Genomic DNA, 24002 nt, shown 5'->3' on the forward strand with positions numbered 1-24002 from the left:
TTCAAACCCACTGTATCAGAGCACTCCAAAACACAACAAGTGGTCTGTCTCATAGATGGAAGAGTCCGCAGCTCCAGCACTGCAGTATTATCAGATGTATTAGAGCTGAGGGTCTTTGTCTGTCCTGATGTTATCCCGATGAGTGCTGTTCTACTCTGCTCCGAACAAGGCCCTGTACGTTCCTCCCACAAGACTCCACATTTATTCTGAGCGCTGTGACACACTACCTGTCTCCCCCTGCTCCCATAACCCTGCTAAGTCCCTCTGATTTGTCTTTGTCGGTTTCCTTCCAACTTTAAATCCCCCGTTCAGATCTTGCCTCCTTTTTCTCTTTAACTTTACATTATCATACATTTGCGGGGTAATTTTCCTTCACGTCTCGGCTCTGTCCCAACCGATTCCATTTTCTCTGAACACATCTATTTTCTCTTCTGGAGTGGTACGGCTCGGATCAGGTCAGCGCAGGTGAGTTTCTATTACCAAAAGGTGTCAGAGTGTCCCCAGAAAAGCAAATGGTGAATGGGCAGTAGATTTTTCAACATAGGAAAGATGTAAAAGAAAATGAACATAATTTAAATAGAGAAATATTAGGTAAAATCCAACTATGCTCTACTATCTCATGTACTTGTCCCAGTTGGGATAAAGGGAGGCTCACATTGGGAAGGGAATCTAATATGTAAAATTGTGCCAAATTAGGTCAAGGTACAGGTTAAATCTGTGCAGACGTGGCCCCTATTTAAAGTAAGAATGCATGTTTTTCAAGATATTTCTAAGATCTGAGAAGTTTAATGCCATACATTCCAGTTAAAGTAAATTACAGCTTCATAGAAACAAGCATGCAGTGGACACCCCACCAGAAAAGTAACATATTGTACCTGTAAGTGGAAAAAATAGTGAAATGAAAAAAATGAACAAATGCTGCAGAGGTAAATATTTATAGTCTGGTCAAATGTTAAAAATAGAAATGCACCAGGAAGGGAATCAGCCTGCTACAAGAAATAAATGAATATCTTTTTTTAATCTCTGTATGCTTGCATAACAGACCTGCAGTATGTGTGGCTTAAACCGTAAACTGAACCTTCTTTAGCAGTTTCATCCTGTTTCTTCAGATGGGATGAAAGTGCCCCATTGCTTAGGTGTTGTGATCCAAAGAGCTTAACATTTAATAGGGCCTCTGTTTCGTAATAGCGTGGCTTTCTTTTATCTGATCCTACAACAAACCCAGGGTCCATCGGGTCGGAGAGGCCTGCTTTGTGCCTGTTGCTTATCTGATGCTGAAGTGGAGTGCAGCCCACACACTTGAGGAAGATTATTCACTTATCTGATGGAGACTCTACAAAACTAAAGGACAGTTACGCACTAAATCAAAAGTTGGGGACATCAATGTTGTTTTATTCATGACTTTTATGTTAAGATCTCGAAAAGTTTGACAACGGTTCAAAACTTTGGACCAATAAAAATTACAATACCAATTTGTTTTCCTTATCGTTTGACATTAATAAGCACCTTTAAGCATTTTGTCGTGGCCTCTTAAGATCAGATAAAACGGCTTCACTCTATATGCAAATACTGGCTTATCAAACCCATCTAAAACAATGTGTCTGTCCTTTTCAACTGTTCAAGTAAAACGAAAAATAGTCAGGTGAGCAACAAGTATAAGAAAAAAGTTTTAGTCTAACTGAATAGTTGTGTCAAGACCCATCTTAAAGTGAATCTTTGTGTAACAGGTTATTAAAAATTCATAGTTTTTTTTAAATCACTAGATATTATCGAATTCCACTATTATTAGATATTTTGTTGTTATTATTTGATTTGTGTACTTGTGACGCTGAAAAACCGTTGCCTCTCTCTTCATAACTGCTGATGTCAGGCTCGTCATTTTGGTTTTAAATATTTGTATCAAGTTTTTTTTTTGCTATTGTGTCTGTAAATCAAGATATGAACATTAATCAGTAAAGTCTGGACTTAAACACCTGATCAAGATCTGTTCCAAGACTGTGGGTCAGCCATTAGAAGGTCAGTATGAGGCTGCCTATCACAATAACACAATACGACTGGCAAGAAACATCATTTCTGACTCTAACCATGTTTTGAACTGTGAATATGCATTGCTTCCATCTGGGCGACGGTTCAGTGTTCCACGATTTAATAAGGTTAGGCTGAAGCATTCTTTTGTTCATCAGTCAATCCTTAAAATAAACAAGGAGCTTAATCCATAGCTATCAAAGTGCTAGAAAGTGACTTGAATTAATGTTTGTATCGTGTCTGTGTCGCATGTGTGATGTTAATGTGTAGCAACGGAGCCACTGTTTTTATGTGCAAGACAAATTTCAGATCTCTGATCTGACAATAAAGTATTATCTAATCTAATCTAATCTAATCTTATCTAATCTAATAATGGACAAATCAGATGACTTCTTTCTCCAAGGTTGTTCCTGCTAGTGTTAGATACAGGTTTGATTGACAGCGTTGCTAAGGGGTTGCTGTGATCCTCACAATCGGAACTCTGCTCCAAATTCATCCCTGCCAGCCTCGATGGGTTTCATTTGACTGGAGCCAAACGCTATGAATGATGTCACACTCCCTTAGTCCACTTTTTTATACAGGCTATGTACAAACTAATTTTGGGCCAAGACAAAATTGTTATTTTCTGCTAATCAGTGTTTATTAATTTACTTTTATTGTACTTTTCTGTGTTAAGGAGTATTGGTTGGACCGCCTCACACTCACAGCAGTTTGTGATTTGTCTTTTTGTTGAATAGTAAACCTTCTGAACTCGGACTGAGCCTCTGTCATCTTAACTGCAACACTCGCAGAGTGATATCAAAAGAGGTGGACCGGTCACATTTGTAGTGGCAGATTTTAAATAGTGTAGCCAGACAGAGGTTAGGTCAGCAAGTTTAAGTGCTGTTTTTCATTGACAGAAGTACGACATAAAAAGTAGTGCGAAACAAAAAGTAGTAGATCTTTTAAGGACAAAAAGAAAAACTGCACTATACTGTGACATTGGCTATTCCAGTCACAGTAATGTAGTGGATACGAAGGAGACAGAGGTTTATCATAAAGGTTTTAAGAGATTAAGAGTCAGTTTACAAAAACAGAATCTTTTTAAATACAACCCAACGGGGATTCAAGAAGTCAACAATACAATTCTACCAAATTACTTAATTTAAGTATTTTAATCATATAAATCGGGCTGTCAAGTGCCGGTAAGACAGGACTGGCTGGGTTCCAGCACAAACTGTGGTGTGTTTTTAGTATAATGCTAACCACTTCCTAGCCAGATCACAGTCCAATTCGTATTTGGATTTTCACCGATGACCCATCTCTCTACAACTTGGATCTGAATAACCGCAGTAGGCCCCATTTCTGGGTTAAGGAACCGGTTCTGGTATTGAAAAATAAAAAAAATAAAATGGTGCCCTGCTCTAGTCACTAGCATGATCTGCAGCTATTCATCAGAAGGGTCGACCAGTCTAATTACAGATGGTAGCTTTAACGTACTACCATGATTAAATACATTGAGTGTATTAGGTAAGTATAGTACAATGCATCGGTATTCAAATTTCTTTCATGATGGTATGCTGCTTTCAGAAAGGAGAAATGTCTAAGAAAATGTATTTAATTCAAGATTGATTATAAAGGCCATGTTATTTCTATGTAGCTGTATGTGCTGCCTGTGACACTTACTGCGCTGATGCTGTTGACCTGATCCAGGGTCAGTTTGAGCAGCTCCTCGTCCCCGCTCTCTGCCATCAACTTGAGGGCAGACTGCTGTAGGCTAGGCTGCTCGAGCAACATTGTGGCTATGCTCCGGATGCACTACAAGAAGGACAATGGGAAGGTTAGGGCCAAGATATGGGGCCAGAGAGATAAAAAAACAAAAACAAAAAAAACATTTGATTCAACCAAAGCCAGTTGAAAAAGGAGAAATGTAATCAGAAAAAAGGGGACAAAAAATGGGGGTGGAGTGAAGGGACAGTAAAGGTTAATCGATGTGCATATATATAGTGCGTACACGTAGCCACATAATACATCTAAAAGGTCTACTATGCAGGCAGCAAACACACAGAGGCATCCTGTAATATATGGATATCACAATGCAATCTGACTCCCCATGCTCCGCCGGTTTCATTCCAGCAGATTCAAATTAAAGCTGTTCTGAGCAGAGTAAAAGGCCTTCCTCTGCTTCCTCTCACCCCGCCCCCCGCTGCTCCTCTTCCTTCTATGCCACACTAATATTAGAGACAGCCGAGCCGAGGCTAGCCCATTCACGCTGAATAGCATTAGTGCTAAACTAATATCACAGTCAACTGCTGCTAGACACATACAGAATGTCATTAGGTGAACCAGTGCTCAGTGGGGCATGGATAGCATCAGGGGGGCAGGTGTCAAAGCAGTGGCTAAGGCCCATAGTATGTTGAGCTAGCATGTTGCCCCGGGTAACATGCTTAATAGTGTTCTTCTATATTAAAACGCTGAGCTCAATACAGCCGCCCGAGGTCTGGTATTTTTCACACCAAGCATGACAACAGCGCTATAGCATGTTAAAGGGTGTACATGTAGTTTCATGAATATAAAATGTGAATTACCTGGGCTGGGAGCTTGTGCTTGGTGTTGTATAGAGACCGGACCATGGTGACGACCTGCTGACCAAGGTCCGATGTGACCTCTGAACCCTGACAGTGGGTCAGCAGGGCGGAGGTCAGAACTACCCATGGGTTACGCTCCGTTGTCGCTCTGGGGAATGAGAGGAGGCACAGGCATGGTCAGGCCGTGATCGAGGAGGTTTAGCTTTCATCAGCAGTTATTGAGAAGAACAAACAGAAATAAAATGTAGGAGATGAGAAGTTTTTTTTCCCTTTTCATTTCCATATTTTTACATCCAGGAAATAGACTGATTCTTTGTTGATTTGTTGTTATCCAATTTATATGGAACCAACAAACAATATATCTCCTTACATAACACCCAGTACTTAAAAAAGTACATTCAATAGGCGTCATGTCTCCATGGAGTTTGATAATTTTCATGCCATACTGTAGAACATTCCACGCAAAGCAATAATATTTGCTAGCATTTGGGCCTGAAAGTAAGAAGGTTATGAATTTATTTCTGGGGGCGCTTCCATGTTTCTCCCCATGTGTAGTTTCTGCCCCATCATAACACTCAGCAGTCAGTAGTAGTAGTGGTCCTGACCAAGCCTAGCTCAACATCTGGAGATGGGTCCTGGGTGTGGCACTGCATCAACCACTGCTCCTGACAGGTTATCCTAGTGCCATTGAGGTATGGGTTAAATGCGGACAAATTTTCTTATGGGGATCCTAAAGTGCACCTTAATCTTAACAACTCCAGGGAGACAAGCATTCTGGCGGAACAACCACCAGAAAAAAAGGTATGTAGTACACCTTTCAAATGTGATACAGGCAATTCTATAGAGACAATTTATGTTGATTTGTTTGACCCCGGCTGAGTTAAAAAATGTACAGTGAATTGTATTTCTGAAAAAAAAATCTTGAGTGATTTGCTTTAATATGCAATATATGTCATCTTTTCAGACAGAATCACCCACAACTATAATAACCTAGCGTACGCAGTGTATTTTGCTAGTACTACTTTGCACATCCCCACAGAAGCAGTGATCAGGCCATAGTTGTGCATATAAAAAAGAAACGCTAATATAATAACAGTCTGACAGAGCTGTTGATGCGCCGTCACTTCGAATAACGTTGTGAAAAGCAGAGCCCACAAGAGCCCTGCAGTTAATAGCTCACACCTCCAGAGTTGATTTCCTGTGAACACCGGGGACAGCTCGGAGCAATGGCAAGTGTCAGTTTGTTTACACACGTCTGCACGAGCTTCGGTACACCTCCAATAATGTCTCCAATGCAAACTGATTAGCCTTTAGCATAGCATTGCAAATGTCAACTGTGAAAAGGCAATAAAAACATCATCCTTACATCTGCAGAGGTCACGGGGTTATTTTAGTCCGTGGTTGTCATGACTTCAGGAGGCAGGTTGAGCCATGGGAATAACAAGGAAATAACTGCGAGCAATTTTTTCAAAGATGTCTGTTGGATTCAATTAGTAGCATAACCAAGGTTAAAATATGCGCGCCACTAAGTACCCTTGTAGTTATTAATACATCAGTCAAAAGAAGGAGGTAGTTCATTATCTGTTAATTATATCTTAGCTGAGTGATGGATCCTATGGAAGCGATTTATTTTATTAATTAACATTCATTATTATTCACTTTGCATGGCAGTATCGCCTGTCTATCTCATATCCCTATTCTCCTGAGGCGGTTTTGGGGCTGGGCCAATGATTGTGTGCCTATAATTGCAAACCAGATTATTGTTTTAGCAGTGAAAAGGAACCAAGCGAAGTATGAATTCTTCAACCTGGCACACGCATTTTATAGTATCCTGGTAACCTTTGTTTTTTTGTTTTATTAACAACAGTTTGTGAATTGTTTCATTAAATTAAATGATGAGGATAATTGTGACAGGGTTGCCAATTAGAAGAAGGTGACCACAACAATAGCACTAAAATATGAACCTTTAAGTCTACCTCAAAAGAAAATGGCACCAGCTATTATGTCATTGTAAGGTGCTGTGTGCAATGGCATTTGATTAACTACCTCTATGGAGACAAGAATGTTAAACAAGAAGGCCAAGTTACAGGTCAAGCTTGTGGAGTGGCGACCCCACTCACAGAAATAATGTTTGTTTAGCAATAAAAGCACCTGTAATTGAATACATGCAAGATACATTTCACGAAATATTGTGGAACATTGCAGACGAAACAATAACATCTCCATGGAGACAAGCAAATGACAGAGCCTCCTCCAGAAAAGTTACAGAGCATCTTTAAAATGGTCATCACTTAAAATGTTTTCCTCAGTTGTTTAGTGTAAACACGGTGTTGTCTAAAACTAAGTACACTGGAATATTTGCAGTGAAAACAGCATGTTTTCCCAGTGTAATCCATCTAAGCAGTGGTAAACCAAATGTGAAGGGGAGAGATGAGACAGGAGGTAAAGTGAGGAGACGCCATCTGAGGTGACTACGCTTTTGTGGAGCCCACACACCAGTATAATAAGCAGATGGCAACATGCTGATAATGCCTGCCGTAGAGGAATGCAATGTTTAAAGCTAAGATTAGCCTGCTTAAGTGTGTCTTAAAGCGGTGCTCGGTTATATCACAAGAGCGTGTGGTGTGATTCGAGTGAGTGGGTGAGTGGGCCAAGGCGAAGGGGAGGATTTGGAGAAGAGGTGAAGACGGAGGGCAGACGACAGGATCCTGGGATCTCAAACCACTTCACCTTCATCGCATACACAAGAGAGCAGCTGTGTTCCTAATATCATAGAAACCGTAGGGAGGGCTGTGCAGTACGGATTTGTATTTGTCAGTTACACTCATAAAGTTTGGGGTCTTGAATTAAATAAACCTGTTAAGCTTGTTATGTTTTCTGTATTTAGACTTGAGCTATGGAGCTTTTCTGGACGCTCCACCAGAAAAGCTACATCTTTAAAAAGACTTACTACAGTTCTATATACATACTACTTTATCAATATAATGCAAAAATTCAATTATTTTTTATTTTCTTTTATTCTTAATTTTGAAATGAAATTAACTCAAAAATATCAACATGTTTGCTTAAGTACAATGTGTTTAAACATTTATTGTGTATTAGGGGCATTTTTACCATGCAGACTGCTTAAAGGTGTCAATCATCCAAACCACAACTTCAGTATTGCCCGTAGCTGCTCCCAAACTAACTTTGAGATGCAGACTTTTCATTTATCATTCCATCAGTGTACCCTATGCTCCTCTGTGGGCCAGTCATCTCTGCTCCTCTCTGTGTTGTGCTCCTCTCTATGAGTGACTGTGAGGGGGCCAACAGCGTCCTGGGGTCCCAGCCAGCCCCACAGTGCTCAGAATCATGACAGGGCTTATGTTGCTTCACTAAAGGATCAGTACTATGGCTTCTAAGTGCTGCCTCTTGTGGTCTCAGACAGATCTGCTCTTGACAGTCAGTAGCCATCCATGATTTAACGCTGAGTCAATGTCTGCTTATGCCGATAAAGTTTGCTTCCTGTCTTGCGTCACTGAGAGGCTTGAAGGTTATCCTGATTTAAGCAATGACGACAAGAAACAATGTTATGTAAAGTCAACATAAGTCACGTGGATAAGACAATACCTTTGAACAAAATGTGAATTAAAACCGTGCAATCCACTACCAGGCGCCAGTAGAAAATACTGTATATCTTTTGAAATGAGTTAATTTATGTACCAAAAATCCCAGTGTTATATAGTGTAACTTAATCTGGCAAACAGAAAACATTAGCAATAAGATCTTTTTTAAACTAAGGATAAGGATTGTGTGTATTTTGCACAGTTGTTACTGGTCTTAACGTTTAATAGCGGCCCTTGTGACAAATTGTAACAAAAAAATTAACCAATACAATCAGAAAGCTGAGAAAGTCTGGAAGAGAGTGGACATCTGCTAAGGCAGTGATGGTATCCCACAATAGTAAAGATGTAGTGGCAAGAACATGCTCATACACGAAAAGCTCATCTTAGGGTAGCTGCACTTTTAATGTAACAACTATCACTTAATTCAAAACAACTAAATCAAGTTATGTATAGTTTATTTTGAATTAAGTATTTTATTTTAGTGTAACACCCAAATACACAGAAAAAGACACGAAAGTCAGCTAAAGGAAGTAGTTCCTGTGGAGACGATGACTCTGCAGCTGTGCGCTCAGTCAGTGGAGCAGTGGCAGGATCCCACAGTGAACTTGAACCAACTGAAGCTAATCCCGGCTCTCCCGCTGCTCCATTCAAAAGTGCACAGACAGAGGCACTGACTACAGTACTGCAGTGTACAGATGCGCCGCCATACAGGGAGGTTTCGAACTGACTTATTTGAGCATGACTGAGCATGACATGACTGAGCTACTGGGATTTTTGACATTGACATACAATTAATACTGGGTGCCAAGGTACAAAAACAGTGTGTGACAAATCAATAATCTCACCCAGAGCCCTTTACAGTGTTTTATTAATTCACTCCATATTTGGTACTGGTAAGCTACTGTAGCCAAAGGAGCCTTGGGGTAGACTGACGGAAGCAAGCCTACCAAGCTCTTCTGACCATCACCAATCATTCACACACACCATATTCATGTTAAATAAGGTGGGTGAAGTGTCTTGCCTAAGGAAACAACAACAGTCTACACTAGAACCACTGCTTCCCCACTGTGGCATTTGATATCCCCAGTACTATCCAAGTACTAACCAAGCCCAGCCCTGCTCAAAATCTCTGTACATTTAGCAACTTGTATTGTAAGACTTCCCATTGTAATTAACAATTTGTACTGTATTTAGGCAGTAGGCTATATATTAGAATATTGCTTGCTGTACACAGAATACCTACTTCAAAGAGAGCTTTAAAACTTCAGTGCCGTGTTTAACTGGACAATTCAAATATTATATCATAAAAATATTAACATTCAAATAACTTTTTTCAAAACCCTCTCCCTGCCACAGTTGGAGATCATGCCCAAAGCTGAGTCACAGTATGTAGAAATGCGCCTATCCCCATCTCGCCTCTCCTCGAAACAAACACTTTAAATTGCAGATCGAAGCTGCCTGATGCCGCGTGCTTTGATTGAGCTGGAAGGATTAACTCCTGATAGCGGTGCCGTGCAGTTCCCCTGAGTGACGCAGACTTTTAATGGAGAACAATGGAGCGGCAGAGGAGCAATCACACCATTAGGCACTTATCGATAATCCTGGCAGCTCCCAACGTTCCAGCTGCTGTCGGAAGCCCCCAGCCTCCCGCCTGTTGTGAAGAATCCTTTCTCCAACTTTTCAAAGGCTCCGTGCAACATGTGCCCCGTCGCGATTAGATAGTTCAAACCTAACCTTTGCCAGACGAAAGCACAAAGCTCCAAAGTTGTCATTAAAATGTAAATGTATCCCTATTGTTAACGAAGACACCGCTGTGAACGGAAGATAGTTATGATTTTACCCCTGGGTCCCTTATTTGAGGGAGGCGTTAATGAAGAGTAAACAGAGCCAGAGGAACAAATAGTGGCCCCTTCTGCTGCACAACAAAGAGACAGACGTGGAAGAGCAAAGCGAAAGGACTTACACGTCGTCTTTGATCATGGGGGGCCAGGCTTGGAGCAGAAGTATGATCACTTGGAAGTCTTCCCACTTTTGGGTCGATCCGAGCAGCTCCAGGAAAAGGGCGTATCTTTTGTCTTCATTCTCCACGTCTTCAATCTTGAACTGTAAAGAACAATGCTTTGGTAAGTGTGTTTCCCCATAATCTAAAACAAAGTTTGATTTGTGATCCATTGTTGCTGCATAACAAATATAAAGACATAACTTTATTTCATCGTTAATCAGTCCTTTTTTGATTAGTAAATGCAATAAGTGACATATTTGCTAAAAAATGTATTTCATAAATAATTCCAAAAGGACTGCTTGTATACTATCATATAAACTTATAAGAAACACTGTACAATAATAACACCGTATGGACTGTTAGTGCTAAGAATATGCAATATGAAACCTGTGAAACTGCCAAAAGGAAAATGGAGTGTCTTAGCAGCTCACCCTGTAAGAACTGGGTGTACTACATCATGACATAACCCATGTTTGACTCTATAATAGCTTTGAAAGTTTTTACTTAAAATTTTGCACCAAACTAGACAGCTCACTCATTATCTGGAACACAAAATTATTATAATGTGTCTTAGGAACGAACTGTGTGACCCGAAATGGTTTGACGCAATGTGCTTTGACAGAAAATTGGTGGAAATTTAAATGACATGAGTCAATTTAAAATAAATTCAACATCTACAAAAGCTACAGACAGGCTTTCAGTGTGGATATGCATTGGTTATTCCATGTTCAAATCACATCTGATTTGCTCTCAGATGTGGATGTCAGTTTTCCACTTTCATACTGCGCTCTTATCTAAAAGACCCCATGACAAAGTTCACATTGATCTCAAAGTGACCCTGACTGTGACAAAGATACTTGACATCTATTGACTGCAGCACGGATTGTGGGCAAGATGTTACTAACCAAAAATCAACATTCACAAGGCTCAACTTTACACATTAAATCTAGGAACAAGATGTCAAAAAGACTGAAAAGCAGTTTGCAGGCAAAAGTAATAAACAGAAATAGGTTAAAAGAGAATGAGGCAAGCCTATAATGCACACAGAAAACGGGGAAGGCAAAGTAATTAATTTTCTCCTCAAAGACTGGTTGGAGTGTGATTTAACAGTTGAGGGAGCAGCTGATTTCTGAAGGGAAAGTTCTCTAACCTGCCAGAGACAAGTCTCACACACATGCACACACGCAGACACACATGTGCATGCATGCACGCACACAAACACACACACACACAGAGCCAAACAAACTTAGATATTTCGTGCATTTCAATGTCCCAATGCAGCAACTTCACTTGAGTGGAGCAACATTTATTACAATGAAGATCCAATTAAATCATTTTAGGGACTCAGGGGCAAAGAGATATTGTATTGGTGGCTGCTGAGCCGGCATCTTTGGATATGCCATAACAAAAACAGTTTAAATAAATGTGTTTTAGATTATAACGGCAAGACAGATAATCACTGCCATTAAAGTCTCCTGCTACTGCCATTTCTTCTACACCGAGTTCACAATTTTTAGCCATCTGACTACTTTGCTAACTAAATATCTCATAAATACCTCAATAGCAAAATGCCACTGGTGCAAAAATCTATTTTCTTTAGAAAGAAAGAAATTAGATATATTATGTTGTTGTTCCAAGTACTTAGTATTGAAATGAAACATAAGTTACATTGTAAACCAAATATTGATCTCAAATGGCTTAATAACAGAAATTGGACGACTGACTTCCTGTTCAAATCTGCAGAGATTATAGGCCCAGCCTCTCTAGAGGGGGATTTCACTGTAGCAGTTGGTAAATTTTAAGTTAAATTTGACACTTCTGGACCCTATGTGTACTATTCAGAGTAGTAGTTTTTCTAATAATTGCAACAAAGTAGAAGGATGCATGTCGGGATAAGGGGTAGGTGAAAACAGAAATTTTCTGAGCCCTCAAGTCCCAAAAGCAGGGCGATATAGGATTACTCAAACATTCACAAATCAACCAAAATACAACTCTGAGTAAGGCGATGATGGCGAAGACCATTATAACATGGTTAAAAGCTCAGAAAACTTGAATTTGCAAAATATGTCCCCTTTAACCAATACTCAACAACCAAACCCAATGACTCCCCTCCTTAACCACTTTGAACTAACAGCATGGCACCTAGCCCATCACATCATCATCAACTCACCCCTCTGTCCCTCATCAATATCTGAAGACCAAACCATCTACTTTCACTTCATCCCAATCTGAGCCCAGAGAGTATGATTATCAGACCCCTCACTCCCTCTATCCCATCACCACCTCAGCAGGGGGAATACTTCACATTTGCAGTGCTGTCACCACCTCATGACAGGTTACAATCTCCTCTAGCCCCTCAAACACCTCAGCTACAGCACAACTGAACCTGCCTCAACATGTGAAGCCACGAGGAGGAGCATTACTGTATCTAACACACACCCGTCTCATCGCCACAACACCTCCATCACCCACAAGAATATCACTTTATCTCCTACCAATACCAGCTGTTACCTACAATGGAGCTCAGCAGTGAGAGGAAGGAAAAAATGCAAAAAAACAACACCTCTTATATCTTTTTCCCAAATATTTTTTGGGATAAAAATTAAATATTTAAAGGTGCACTATGCAACTTTTCTGGGGGAGGGATCAACAGCTGCTTGTCTACATCGAGATGTTATTGATTTCCTACACTGAACTTGTATACTTTTATGGAAGCAAGCAGGACATAGAGATAGACATGCTTAATGCCATACTGTGGAACATTCCAGGCAAAGCATTAACATATTCTTGGAATCCTCCAGCAGAAAAGTTACAAAGTGTGCCTTTAAAAGTTTCCAATCCCTAATCTCCCAATCCCTAGTATTTTTATATATATATTTTCTGTGGCCAAATTGTACCCAGCACCACATACAGAGCTAAAACAACTCTATCACCCATCAGTTTCTTCTACAGCAGGGGTGCCCAAACTCTTTTCACAGAGGGCCATATCTTGAAAAATATTCTACACGGAGGGCCATAGAGCAGTGGTCAATACAGTGGATAATTCAGATGGTGCATTTAACGTAGTTTTGACGTCATACTTTAAATAAGGCTTGAAATATTATATGACAAGGTTAGGTTATATTGGCAGGATTAATCAAATTTACCGCAAAAAGTACTGATTATGATCAATTGGGCCAGTTCAACTGAAGGCATAGTTTGGACACCCCTGTTCTACAGGAAAAAACACAGACAAAGATGCTGCTTTTAGCCCTTACAATCATACACACATCATGCATACATGTCATCATTTATTACATTCAGTAATCTACTTGAATGTGTATGTCACCCCTTTGCACTCTAGGTTACACCAAGTTCATTCAGAATAAATTATTAACCTGAAAAATGCATTTTGTCTCATAAATGAGCTGCAGTACACATTTATCCCACATTAAGCGGCGCTCACCATTATATGAATCCCTAATGACAGATCCACATTGTGATTTGCCATGATGAACCCTTATTATATGCACGCTAAATATCCAGGCACTATACGGCACGTTTAGAAATGTGTTCCGTTGATGGAGGGATGGGACGATAAATGAGCAAAGCTGGATTTCAGGACCTTCTGCAAAATGGAGGTCATGAGAGAAACAGAAATGGAATCTTAACTACTTGTAAAAAGCAGCGCGCCACAATCTAAAGCTTACAAATCCATCAGTGAATGTAAACTGCAGCCCAATGCTGGTTCATCATTGTTATTGCTTTTACTGATATGACGGCTGAATACTGAACATTTAGAGGCTATATTCAGGCACTCTTACTGGTGTTGTATGGAATAAATATGGAATGGGTGATTCTGGGAGTGCTTACCTCAAATGGGATTGCAATGGGAAAATGCAGCACTTAAAGATATTGAAGAGTGCTAAACAGAGATGTATGGTTTAGTAACGCACAATAGCTTTTCCCATTAGAATTCAATAGATTTACTGTATTTGGATTGGGACGTTTGTTAGAATTTAAAAACCCAAAAAGAGACTAGTGCTGAAAATGTTCCACTTTCACAATTGTAATTGATGTGACAACCGGCTGATTTGAAATAATTAGGAAAATAACAGTGATTTGGCTTAATTTTGAAATATTTGAGTCTAACTCTGGTACTCCAATAAACACCTTTGAGCAATGTCAAAATGAAATTTCACGAATTAATTAAATGTGTTGAAATATTTCTGATTTCTGATTTGTTCCATCTGAAATACGTTAAGTTAGAGAATGTACAATTTTAAAATAGCTAAAGATTGAATGCCATTTTTTTAAACATAATTTTTTTTGCCTAAATTGTCCAAGCTATGCAAACCAAGTGTGCAATGTTGTGCAGAGAGCAAACCATATTTCCATTACATACACCTCAAACCTGCCAATTTTTCTGCACCAAACAGCACCAAAGCTCCTTACCTCCATTAAAACACAGATTAAATCAAAACCAATTACTGTGAGGTAGCATGGCTTTTATTTCCTTAACAAGGAGGGATGGCAATTAATTATGTGCCTATTAAAATGTGCATTTCCTCTGTGGTTCTGTACAAAACCCCAAGCGCACAAGGCCATGAGGGCATTGTAGGGGAGCTAGGAGGAGGAGCTAGGAGGAAGGAGCTAGGAGGAACTAGAAGGAGGAGCTAGGGGTGAGGAGCTAAGAAAAGGAGGTAGGAGGGAGGAGCTAGGAAAGAGGAGCTAGAAAGATGAAGGGAGGAGCTAAGAGGGAGGAGTTGGGAGGGAGGAGCTAGGAGGAAGAAGCTAGGATGAAGGAGCTAGGAGGAAGAAGCTAGGATAAAGGAGCTAGGAAGAAGGAACTAGGAAGGAGGAGCAAGGAAGGAGGAACTAGGGAGGAGGAGCAAGGAAGGAGGAGCTAGGAAAGAGGAACTAGGAGGAAGGAGCTACAAAGAAGGAGCTTGGAAGGAAGGGAGGAGGTAAGAGTAACAGCCGCTAGCACCACATCCATCTGGGCCGCTGACAAATTCGATCAGACAGTGGGGTTCTCAGTCACTCAGCCCATCTGAATATACACTCAGAGTGGCTACCTATCAGTCCCCCTCCATACTATTTATAGGCCTATCACGCAATGGCTTCCCGCTCTTTAGTGTAATCTATTAGCTTTCTGTTCCAGTCGTCCTGCTCGAAACACTTCAAGTCTTCATTACCTTCAGCTATTCCCATACGAAAGGCCAGAGAAGCAGTTTGTTAAAGAGGAGGTAATTGCAACAGTTTACGTTGTTTAGACCAGTGGTTCTCAAACTGTGGTGATAGTACACAGAAATTGTTAAAACAAGATTCTACCTGGTGTGGGCAAAATGAGAATAACAATCCATTACTCTTATATAGCAATTATTGGTAAATTGTTTGCTCAGTTTACACTCTGATTATAAACTACTTGTACTACTTCTGTACATTCATAGGCAAAGTGGGTGAATTGTCTTACCCAAGGACACAATGACAGAAAGAACTAGTCCAAGCGGGGACAGACTTTGAGACAAACAACATGCACTACAACCAGACCTTTTAGTTTACTTTAGACCTTACATAGTGATATATTCTAGACATAATATTGTACTGAATTACTCCTTGGTAAGACCTGGTTTAGTTCTGGATTAGCCCTGATTTAAATGTGGTGAATATGACTCAATTAGTCTCTTCCAGTCCATGGATCTAAGCACAGATGGTATTTTGTGTCTTTTGCCCCGTCTCTGTGGGGTTTGTGACAATTATTACATATGAGAGCAGCAGCGGTGTGATGTGTCACTGTGCCATTAGAGATGCTGAGTGCGGGGTGGGGTATGATTCAACTACGGTCAACAACAGGCTCTGTCAGCTCCAATGCTCTTCACCAAAAAAAAAAAAAAAAAAAAAAACACAGAAGAGGAAAAGGAATAGGAATGACAAATTTGAGTGGAGTCAGGGTCCAGCTCTGAAATTCAATTTGCAGAGAAATCTTGCTAAATTACTGAGACTAATACTATTTTAATTGTAACACTTATTAAAGATACAAATATTGACCCTTTGGCACACACAAAAAACATATTTATGAGTGGCACATGCATATTTAGATGGTGTTGTTTTAAAATTTCCCATAAAAGCTGTTGTTAGCCAAAAAATGTCATTTAAAGGTATTACTCAAGCATGTAGTGACCAATATAATGCAAGAATTGTTAAACACTCACCCAAATCACAGTAATAGGACAAAAGGAAAGACAAATCTGTTAAAAGTCACACTGTGGACCGTTCTTTCTTTCTTTATCTTTATTTTTAGAGGGAAACCCAATGAGAGCACATGGGCTCTCTTTTTTTATGGGCGCTCTGTTTAAAATACAATACAAGCAGAAAAACAAACAAAACACACTGTATTCAAGTCCATATAAAAGATTAAAAACAGGGGCAGATGTGTGTATAAAAGTTACCAGATTATTAAATTGCGATTGTGTTAACAAAGTATCCAGTTTTGCTTTTCCTTCCTTTCCCGTCTCAGTTTTGGTGTGGCTGGTCCTTAGCCTTATGCAGTCATGTAAATGTTCTGGTATCAATGATTAACAAGCAGGTGAGGTATTCTCGCAGTTTTTGAACCTTTACATTTCACACAGTGCTGTTCTCCTCTATTAGACAGTGATGGCTGACCCACTTTTTCGCAGACAATACAGATGGGCTTCAAATCAATCATTGTACTCATGGCAAAGCAATAACGTCTCCATCAGACAAGCATGTTGCAGAACCCTCTACCTAAAAAGTAGTGTACCTTTAAATACTACGTAAAACTAGTAAGTAACAGGTAAATATATATTATACATTCCGTAGACACTACATTTGCTGGCTAGTCCACATAGAATAACACAAAGTAAAAATATTCTTTCATGCACAGCCCTCATAGCAGCAGGTTCAAAGAGGCTCAGGCAAACAGAGGACTCATATGTTCCTGATGCAGCTGCTAACACTGAGGGGTCAACAAACAGTGGGATACAATATGAAACAACTGCACTGCCACTGAGCCCCGAGCGTCCACACAAACACATGGACTAGTGCAGCTGATTTAAAGTCAATTAGATTTTTCTCTGCATGCTCCGCAAAGCACACACCACATGCTACACCTCTGAAATCTGGAATCTTTTAGTGAAATGACTCAAAAGCAAGTGGAAGAAAATGGGAAATTAAGGAAGCATGGTGGACTCCACCTGGGCTAAATGAAACATGACAACTAGCAGTTACCAGCTAGCCTTTACAATGTTACAAGGTAAAAATATGGGGTGTTCAAATGGGGCTTAAAGCATGTGTGAATTATGTTTTCCCTTTTGTGCAGTTTGTTGATGTTTTATGAAATTACATGAGGCGTTATTGCTTTGCAGAATAACATGCGGTCAATATGAAGTGCTGCCCTTCACGCTACAATAACACACACGGCAAAGCTAGTCCTATTGATTCATTTTTCTCTCTCAAAAACAATCCATATTTTCAGTGACTACAAATACAAAACAGAGTGCTTTGCCAAAGTAATTCGGAACCCGTAATTATTTATAGATCAGTTATGCAGATCTGAACTCAACCTTAATTGAGACATATTTTAATAACAAAAACATTGCGGCACAGATTGCTTTAATTTTGTTGTGATGTTGGGAAAATAAACATCTTTTCTGCCAAATTTTTGTCTCAGAATTCTAACATTTGTCAAAATTAATTATTTATTTATATATATTTGTTATACAGGAAAAATGCTCAAATCTCAAAAGTAGAGCAATTGGTATCTTATAAGTACTGTATTTTCATGACTATTAGTCGCTCCGAAGTATAAGTTGCATCAGCCAAAAAAAATGCATAATAATGAAGGAAAAAAACATATATAAGTCACACTGGACTATAAGTTACAATTTTTGGAAAAATTTATTTTACAAAATCTGAAACAGACATTTTATCTTTAAAGGCAAGTTATAATAATAACAATAAAGTAGAGAACAACAGGCAGAATAACAGTAAAGCACACTAAATATAACACATTTTATTTAGACAGAACTGAATATGTGTCTGGTATGTTAAAGTAAGATATTAACAGTTAATCAGATAACTAAAACATAAAAAACAAGCTAACAAGTTTACTCTCGATCTCATCCCAAATCACTAAATCCATTGAATGCGTGTCTGTCATACTGGTACACAAGCCTAAAGTGCCCTCGCATGGTTGTCAGTACGACAATGACGAAGCTGTGAAATTATATATTTTAATATTTTCATAAGACACTTCTGATTACATGTCGCACCCCCGGAAAAACTATGAAAAAAAGTGTGAAGTATCATCCGGAAAATACGGTATATTGGCTCAGTGATCATGTAGTGATGTAGTGAGTCAAAGGTGGCCCAGGTTTTTTATAACAGAATGACCCATACAAGCCTATAGTGCAGATAATTGGTAATTACCTTCACATTCGGCCTTTTCAAATGTCTCACATACATAAAAACAAGACTATATTGGGTAACCGCAAACTATAATAATAATGTAAAATTATAATTTAGCATATTTAAGAAGCAGGCTATCCAAGAGGCAAAACTATCTATGAAAAATCTGAATACTACTGCTGTAGATGAGTGATGGTTTAGATCAGCCAATGGATAACAATACAACTGTTCAAACACTTATTTATTATGCATTTTACTTTTCCTTACTCTCTGGAGAAACAGCCAAGAGAAAATAATGACCTCTAGCAATGTCAAGTTTTCATAAGGTTTCAATAGGAGCAGTCCCAAGCAGCAGGGCGACAGCAATTACAACGCCTGCTTTACTTTGGCACAGAAACAGCTTGTGCAGTCAGACAGGGCATCTCCACTCTGATTAAAAACTGCAGTGTGGCCTAACTCCAGCTTCACGATATGATAATGAAATGGCAAAAGACAGAGACTCTAAAAGAATATATTTGCTTGCAACAGATATCGATTGTGGTTCCACTTTTGATTAATTAATAAAAATATGATTGGTCTTGCATAACATGATTACCAAGAAAATATTGTTATATTTTGCATAATTGGTGTAAATTATCCCTTTTTGTATTAGAAAAATTTGTCCTTGTTCTACAAATTTTACATTCACTCCATTAATGGGCTCCAGATGAATGCAACTGCAACACATCTTCAGTAAACTCACGTGAAGTCAATTCCTCTAAATGCTGTCTGCTTTGCTAAAGGAATAAACTGAAAACTGAATAAATATTCTGCCAGATCAAAGCCCAGTTTGAAACGTGAGCCGCTTCTACCGCCTGGGCAACACTTTAAGGTAACAGATAATTTTAGACGTGCCCCCAATGAATGAAAAATGCCCCCGCAGACAGTAAATGTGCATAGGTAAACATTAAAAGACTTTGCTATGCTTAGATCTCAGTGGAATGTATGGAATAGGCACGTTTGGAAGAGTTAACATAAACATTTCTTGTCTAATGGGATTTTGCAGTACTGCAGTGAAGTGTATAGATTTTTTTCCTGACCTAAAAACCTGGAAATATATGCATGTAAAGTACAGATGGGGTTAGGTCACAGAGCGGTTGCATCCCCAAATAAGACATGTCTGATCCTGCATGTGGTGTCGCTGTCCATGGTGCTCGAACACATTTTGCTTGGTTCATCTTCATTTAAACATACCATTTCATATCCTAATTGGGGTCTTTACAACAAAACGTTCCAAAATTACACATCTAAGTTATTAAAAGTGAAAACTCAAAAATCAAAGCTTCAACTGATCTCTGCAAATTAGGAGGATGCTCATAAAAGTTTACACTTGTAGCCAAACTCCTCATTAAAACACATTTGCCATTTTGAGCTGCGGTAGACATGTCCATTTTGCTATTGGTGAAGCTTCACATAATTACGCGTTAAAAATGCTCATAGCTTCTTTGTATAATATTAGCATTTGGTTGCCATACTCAAACAAAATGCAGTGCAAAATAGCATGCTGCAAACTAATGAGGAATCGACTTGTTTTATTTAATAATGGTGCAAATTGGACATTGTTTATTATTGCAGGGATTATAAATGAATCATCAAGGCCTGCAGCATTGACCAAAAACCTCAAAGCATCTAGAAAAAGTCAGACTTGCTCTCATTTGCATGTCTTTTAGTGCAAACCTAAAGAGGCACATCAAACATCACCGCCTGGACTCCAATCCCGATCTGGCTGCAGGCTATCCACTCTGCTGAATACTGCCAGCATTCGCAACAGTTGCAAAAATATTTATGCAATATTACATTAATGTAAAGTGTGTGATCAATCATTCATAACAGGCTTTCAGATGCACTTTTCCAGGGTAATATATGCATTCAATTAACTCTTTTTGCAAATGGCAAGCAAAATCACACCAGTACCGTCAATGTTTTAGCTTGGTTGTGTATCTTGTCCATTAATCATCTTTGGTCTTACACGTGGGGTTTCTATAAGGCTTTTATAGTGTAGCTTCACGTTATATAGAGGCAGTACATGAGAAAATTCCTGCAACATAACAAATACCTGTTATCATAAATTTATTAGCTTACTTGGATATTTTTTTGTCATGTAAAACCTGCTCACAAAAGTTTTCCCCGAAGACCATAGTATTTACACTGTCAAATATTGGGATTATTTGCATAACAGGGACAGATTAAAAGCATCTGCAGTTTATTTAGAAATCATAGACAACTAAAACAAAATCCAGCACTACTATAAAACTGGATCATCAACTGATGATACTAATTTTCACACAGTTTAAAAATTTAAACTACTTTTTGATTGAAGAGCCGTGGCTTACAGGCATATAGTATTCCAGTGCAGGTTTATGGAGTAATGGAAAGTAATGGAACAAGGTTGGTATGACCCATCTTATTAATGTGCATGGACACATGTATTACTACTTTCCACCAAAGGAAACTAACATGTAAAGAGACATGGGAAAAGTCCACTTAACAAAGAGAGTTTAAAGACTGTTTTAGTGAATAGTAAATATACTTGTATGTTAGCTACAGAGAAGTTCTTAAATAAATGTACGCATTCAAGTCAATTAACGCTGTCCGTGGTACAGTTCCCCTCCTGTCTCATTATATTTTATTCAACGTTGCATGAAAACCTGGATCATAACTTTATTGTAAATTTGCAAACTCTAACCTCTCAACAGCTTGCAACCTAACAAAAGGGTTTTCCTGACACAAAACATTGATAAAGATAATCCATATAAAAGATGTATGATCTTTTTACCTTAATATAGTTTTCACTATTGATAATATGACACTACCAGAGTGAGTGTATAAATAACACTGACAATTAAACGCATTAATGGAGCAGAAAAGGCAATCCTTGACGGCCCACACTCTTTTATAGCAGGCTTTTACCTCAGCTGTCACGGCTGTCATCTAATTGATGGCTAAACGCTGTGCCTGTGAAGTCTGCAAGAGGAATGAAAAATCAAAACATGACACCGCAACCTGGAAACCACTCAACATAACATGACTCCTGAGACATGGGTGACGTCAAAGACAAATTTGTACAGGATGTTCAGCAAACAGCAGTGAACTTTTGCCACTGTCAACAGCTAATCTTCTCAGTGAATGGACAACTATCTCACCCTTTGACCTGAGCGAGATGAAGAGGAGGAGTGGAAGGATAGTGTCGGCTATACCGGAATATGGGATAGAGGTGTAAAGTGTGGATAGCTTGTGGGATGTGCCTCAATGCCATCGCTGGCCTTTACTGACTGAACTCCCAACCACCTCATCAATATTCATTGACCCGCGCTGGCTAATGTCCCCTGCGACCGGTGGGATAAAGTTGCAGAGGTCGTACGTTTCATAAGCAACACAACACCATAAAGGAAAAGCAGAGCAAAAAAAAATGGAGGGAAGGATGAAAGGACATGAGGGGCAAAGCAGCTAAATGTCAAGGCTGTGAAGGTTAACATGTATTATACCAAGTAAGCATGTTATGTATAAAGACCAGAAATACACTCATTAGCCATTACATTGGGTATATCCATTTAAAGGAGCACTATGAAACTTGCCTGATTGTCTCCATTGAGATGTTATTGTTTTGCCTGAAATGTTCCACAGAATAGCATTACACATTCTTACCATGAGAGGTCTTGTAACTTGCGTGGTGATACCACTTGCATGTCTCTATGGAGAAGATGTTAATGTCATAATGTGGAACATTCCAGGCAAAACAATAACTCCATGTAGACAAGCAGGTGGTGAACCCCTAACCAGAAAAGTTACATTATACTCCTTAAAAGGTAGTATATGTAAGATATTTCTACAATGTTTTATTCACATTTGCCATTAGTTATTACATGAAGTCACATGAAAACATGACAAGGAATATCAAAATCAAGGACGTCTATACTTTATAAGGTTAGGTTTAGTTGTCTCCATTTTGTAAAGTGGGACAGACCAAACATGCCCTCAGAGAATACATAAGGATACAAGCCTCTGGAGGGCAGTGTGAAAACTGATCAGAGATACCACCACTCAGATGACGAGACACAGGAGGAGAAGTGTCCAAGGTTAGGAAGAGGAGCGGTCATACAAACTGACACGTCTGAGCACACAGTATATTTTAATATTAAACTGTGCCAGCCTGTCCACATTTCCATAATCATGCATGCATACAGATGACAATTAACATTCAAGATTTCAGAAGGATAAAGGTCAGATCAAGTGATAAGGTATTAACGAGGCTGCTAGTTTTACAATGCCTTAACATATCAAACTGTGATCATTGTTTTAGGTGTAACTGCTATTGAGCCTCTGCAGTTATGAATACAATGTTATGTTTTGTTATTGTAACATCTTCTCTGAGCTAATGACAAAAGCAATAGTGACAAGACGACTGGAACACAGCAAGGTAAAATGTAACTCCAAGATCTACCATCTGAGGACAAGTGGAACATAGTGCAATTATTATTGGGTTGATGTTACAAAAATAATTATTTAACAAAAACACAAACTCTGTAGCTAAATGGATCATTTGAAGGTAGAGTAGAGTAAAACAATTTGATTTAACACAGTTGCTTATGGTATTTTTATTTTTTTGTATTGTATCTAAAGTGGCTGAATTGCCTATCATTGTCATAATGATCTTATTGGGTTTAGTTAAGCTACAAGCACAGCTGTTAGTGTGCATTAGCACACTAGAAAGAGCAACATTTCTTAATAAAATAATGAACTAAAACTACTTAAAACAGTTCTCACATGCCATAGGCGCCACAGTTTCTACAGCCTAGTGCACACCCACATTCAGGCTAGGCTTTTACCACATAAGTGCCAAAAAGGAAATATTAAATAATGCTAATAGGTGAAAATATGCTAAAATAATGGGATTATGCATATCTTTAGCTGGAAAAACATGCCAGGAGGATAATGGTGAATGCTTTATCTGGTCTCGCTGCACTTCCTCATCAGTCTGCCCACTCCTGTGTCTCCTCTGTCCTCGGGCTCTCATTCATTCCACTCTCCCGCTTGTTTATTTCATTGCTCTGACGGCAAGTTTTTATACTTTTTCTTGACTGAAATTACCCCACTGTGATGACAAAGTGTTAAGAATGGTGCATAAAAAGTTTTCTCTTGATAACTGCAGCAAAAAGCAATGGAAGTTATTGCAAAACTGGGGCTGCCATATCAATGAGCTCTGACCTGTACCATTGGTGAGGGCCATAAGAAAGGCATTCATTTCTAGTGAGTCATTCATTTGGAAAGACATTTGTGTATCAGTTTTTGCTGCAATTCAAAATCCTTCAGTTTCAATTGAACAGAGCTGATGGCCATGCTTTCAACCAAAATCAT

At 39.1% G+C, this 24002-nt stretch overlaps 1 protein-coding gene across 1 annotated transcript in view; it reads right to left on the bottom strand.

The window, feature by feature from the left end:
- The window catches only part of nbas (NBAS subunit of NRZ tethering complex), a 150458-nt gene that overhangs the window by 10342 nt on the left and 116114 nt on the right, over positions 1–24002 (bottom strand). Inside the window, exons 50-52 of the mRNA XM_033990759.2 lie at positions 10161–10300; positions 4593–4740; positions 3691–3822 (exon numbers count right to left, since the gene is read on the bottom strand). Of these exons, the coding sequence (XP_033846650.1) occupies positions 3691–3822; positions 4593–4740; positions 10161–10300 (420 nt within the window). The remainder of the gene's footprint in view (positions 1–3690; positions 3823–4592; positions 4741–10160; positions 10301–24002) is intronic.

The sequence above is a fragment of the Periophthalmus magnuspinnatus genome, chromosome 24 (genome assembly GCF_009829125.3).
Source record: "Periophthalmus magnuspinnatus isolate fPerMag1 chromosome 24, fPerMag1.2.pri, whole genome shotgun sequence".
NCBI lineage: Eukaryota > Metazoa > Chordata > Actinopteri > Gobiiformes > Gobiidae > Periophthalmus > Periophthalmus magnuspinnatus.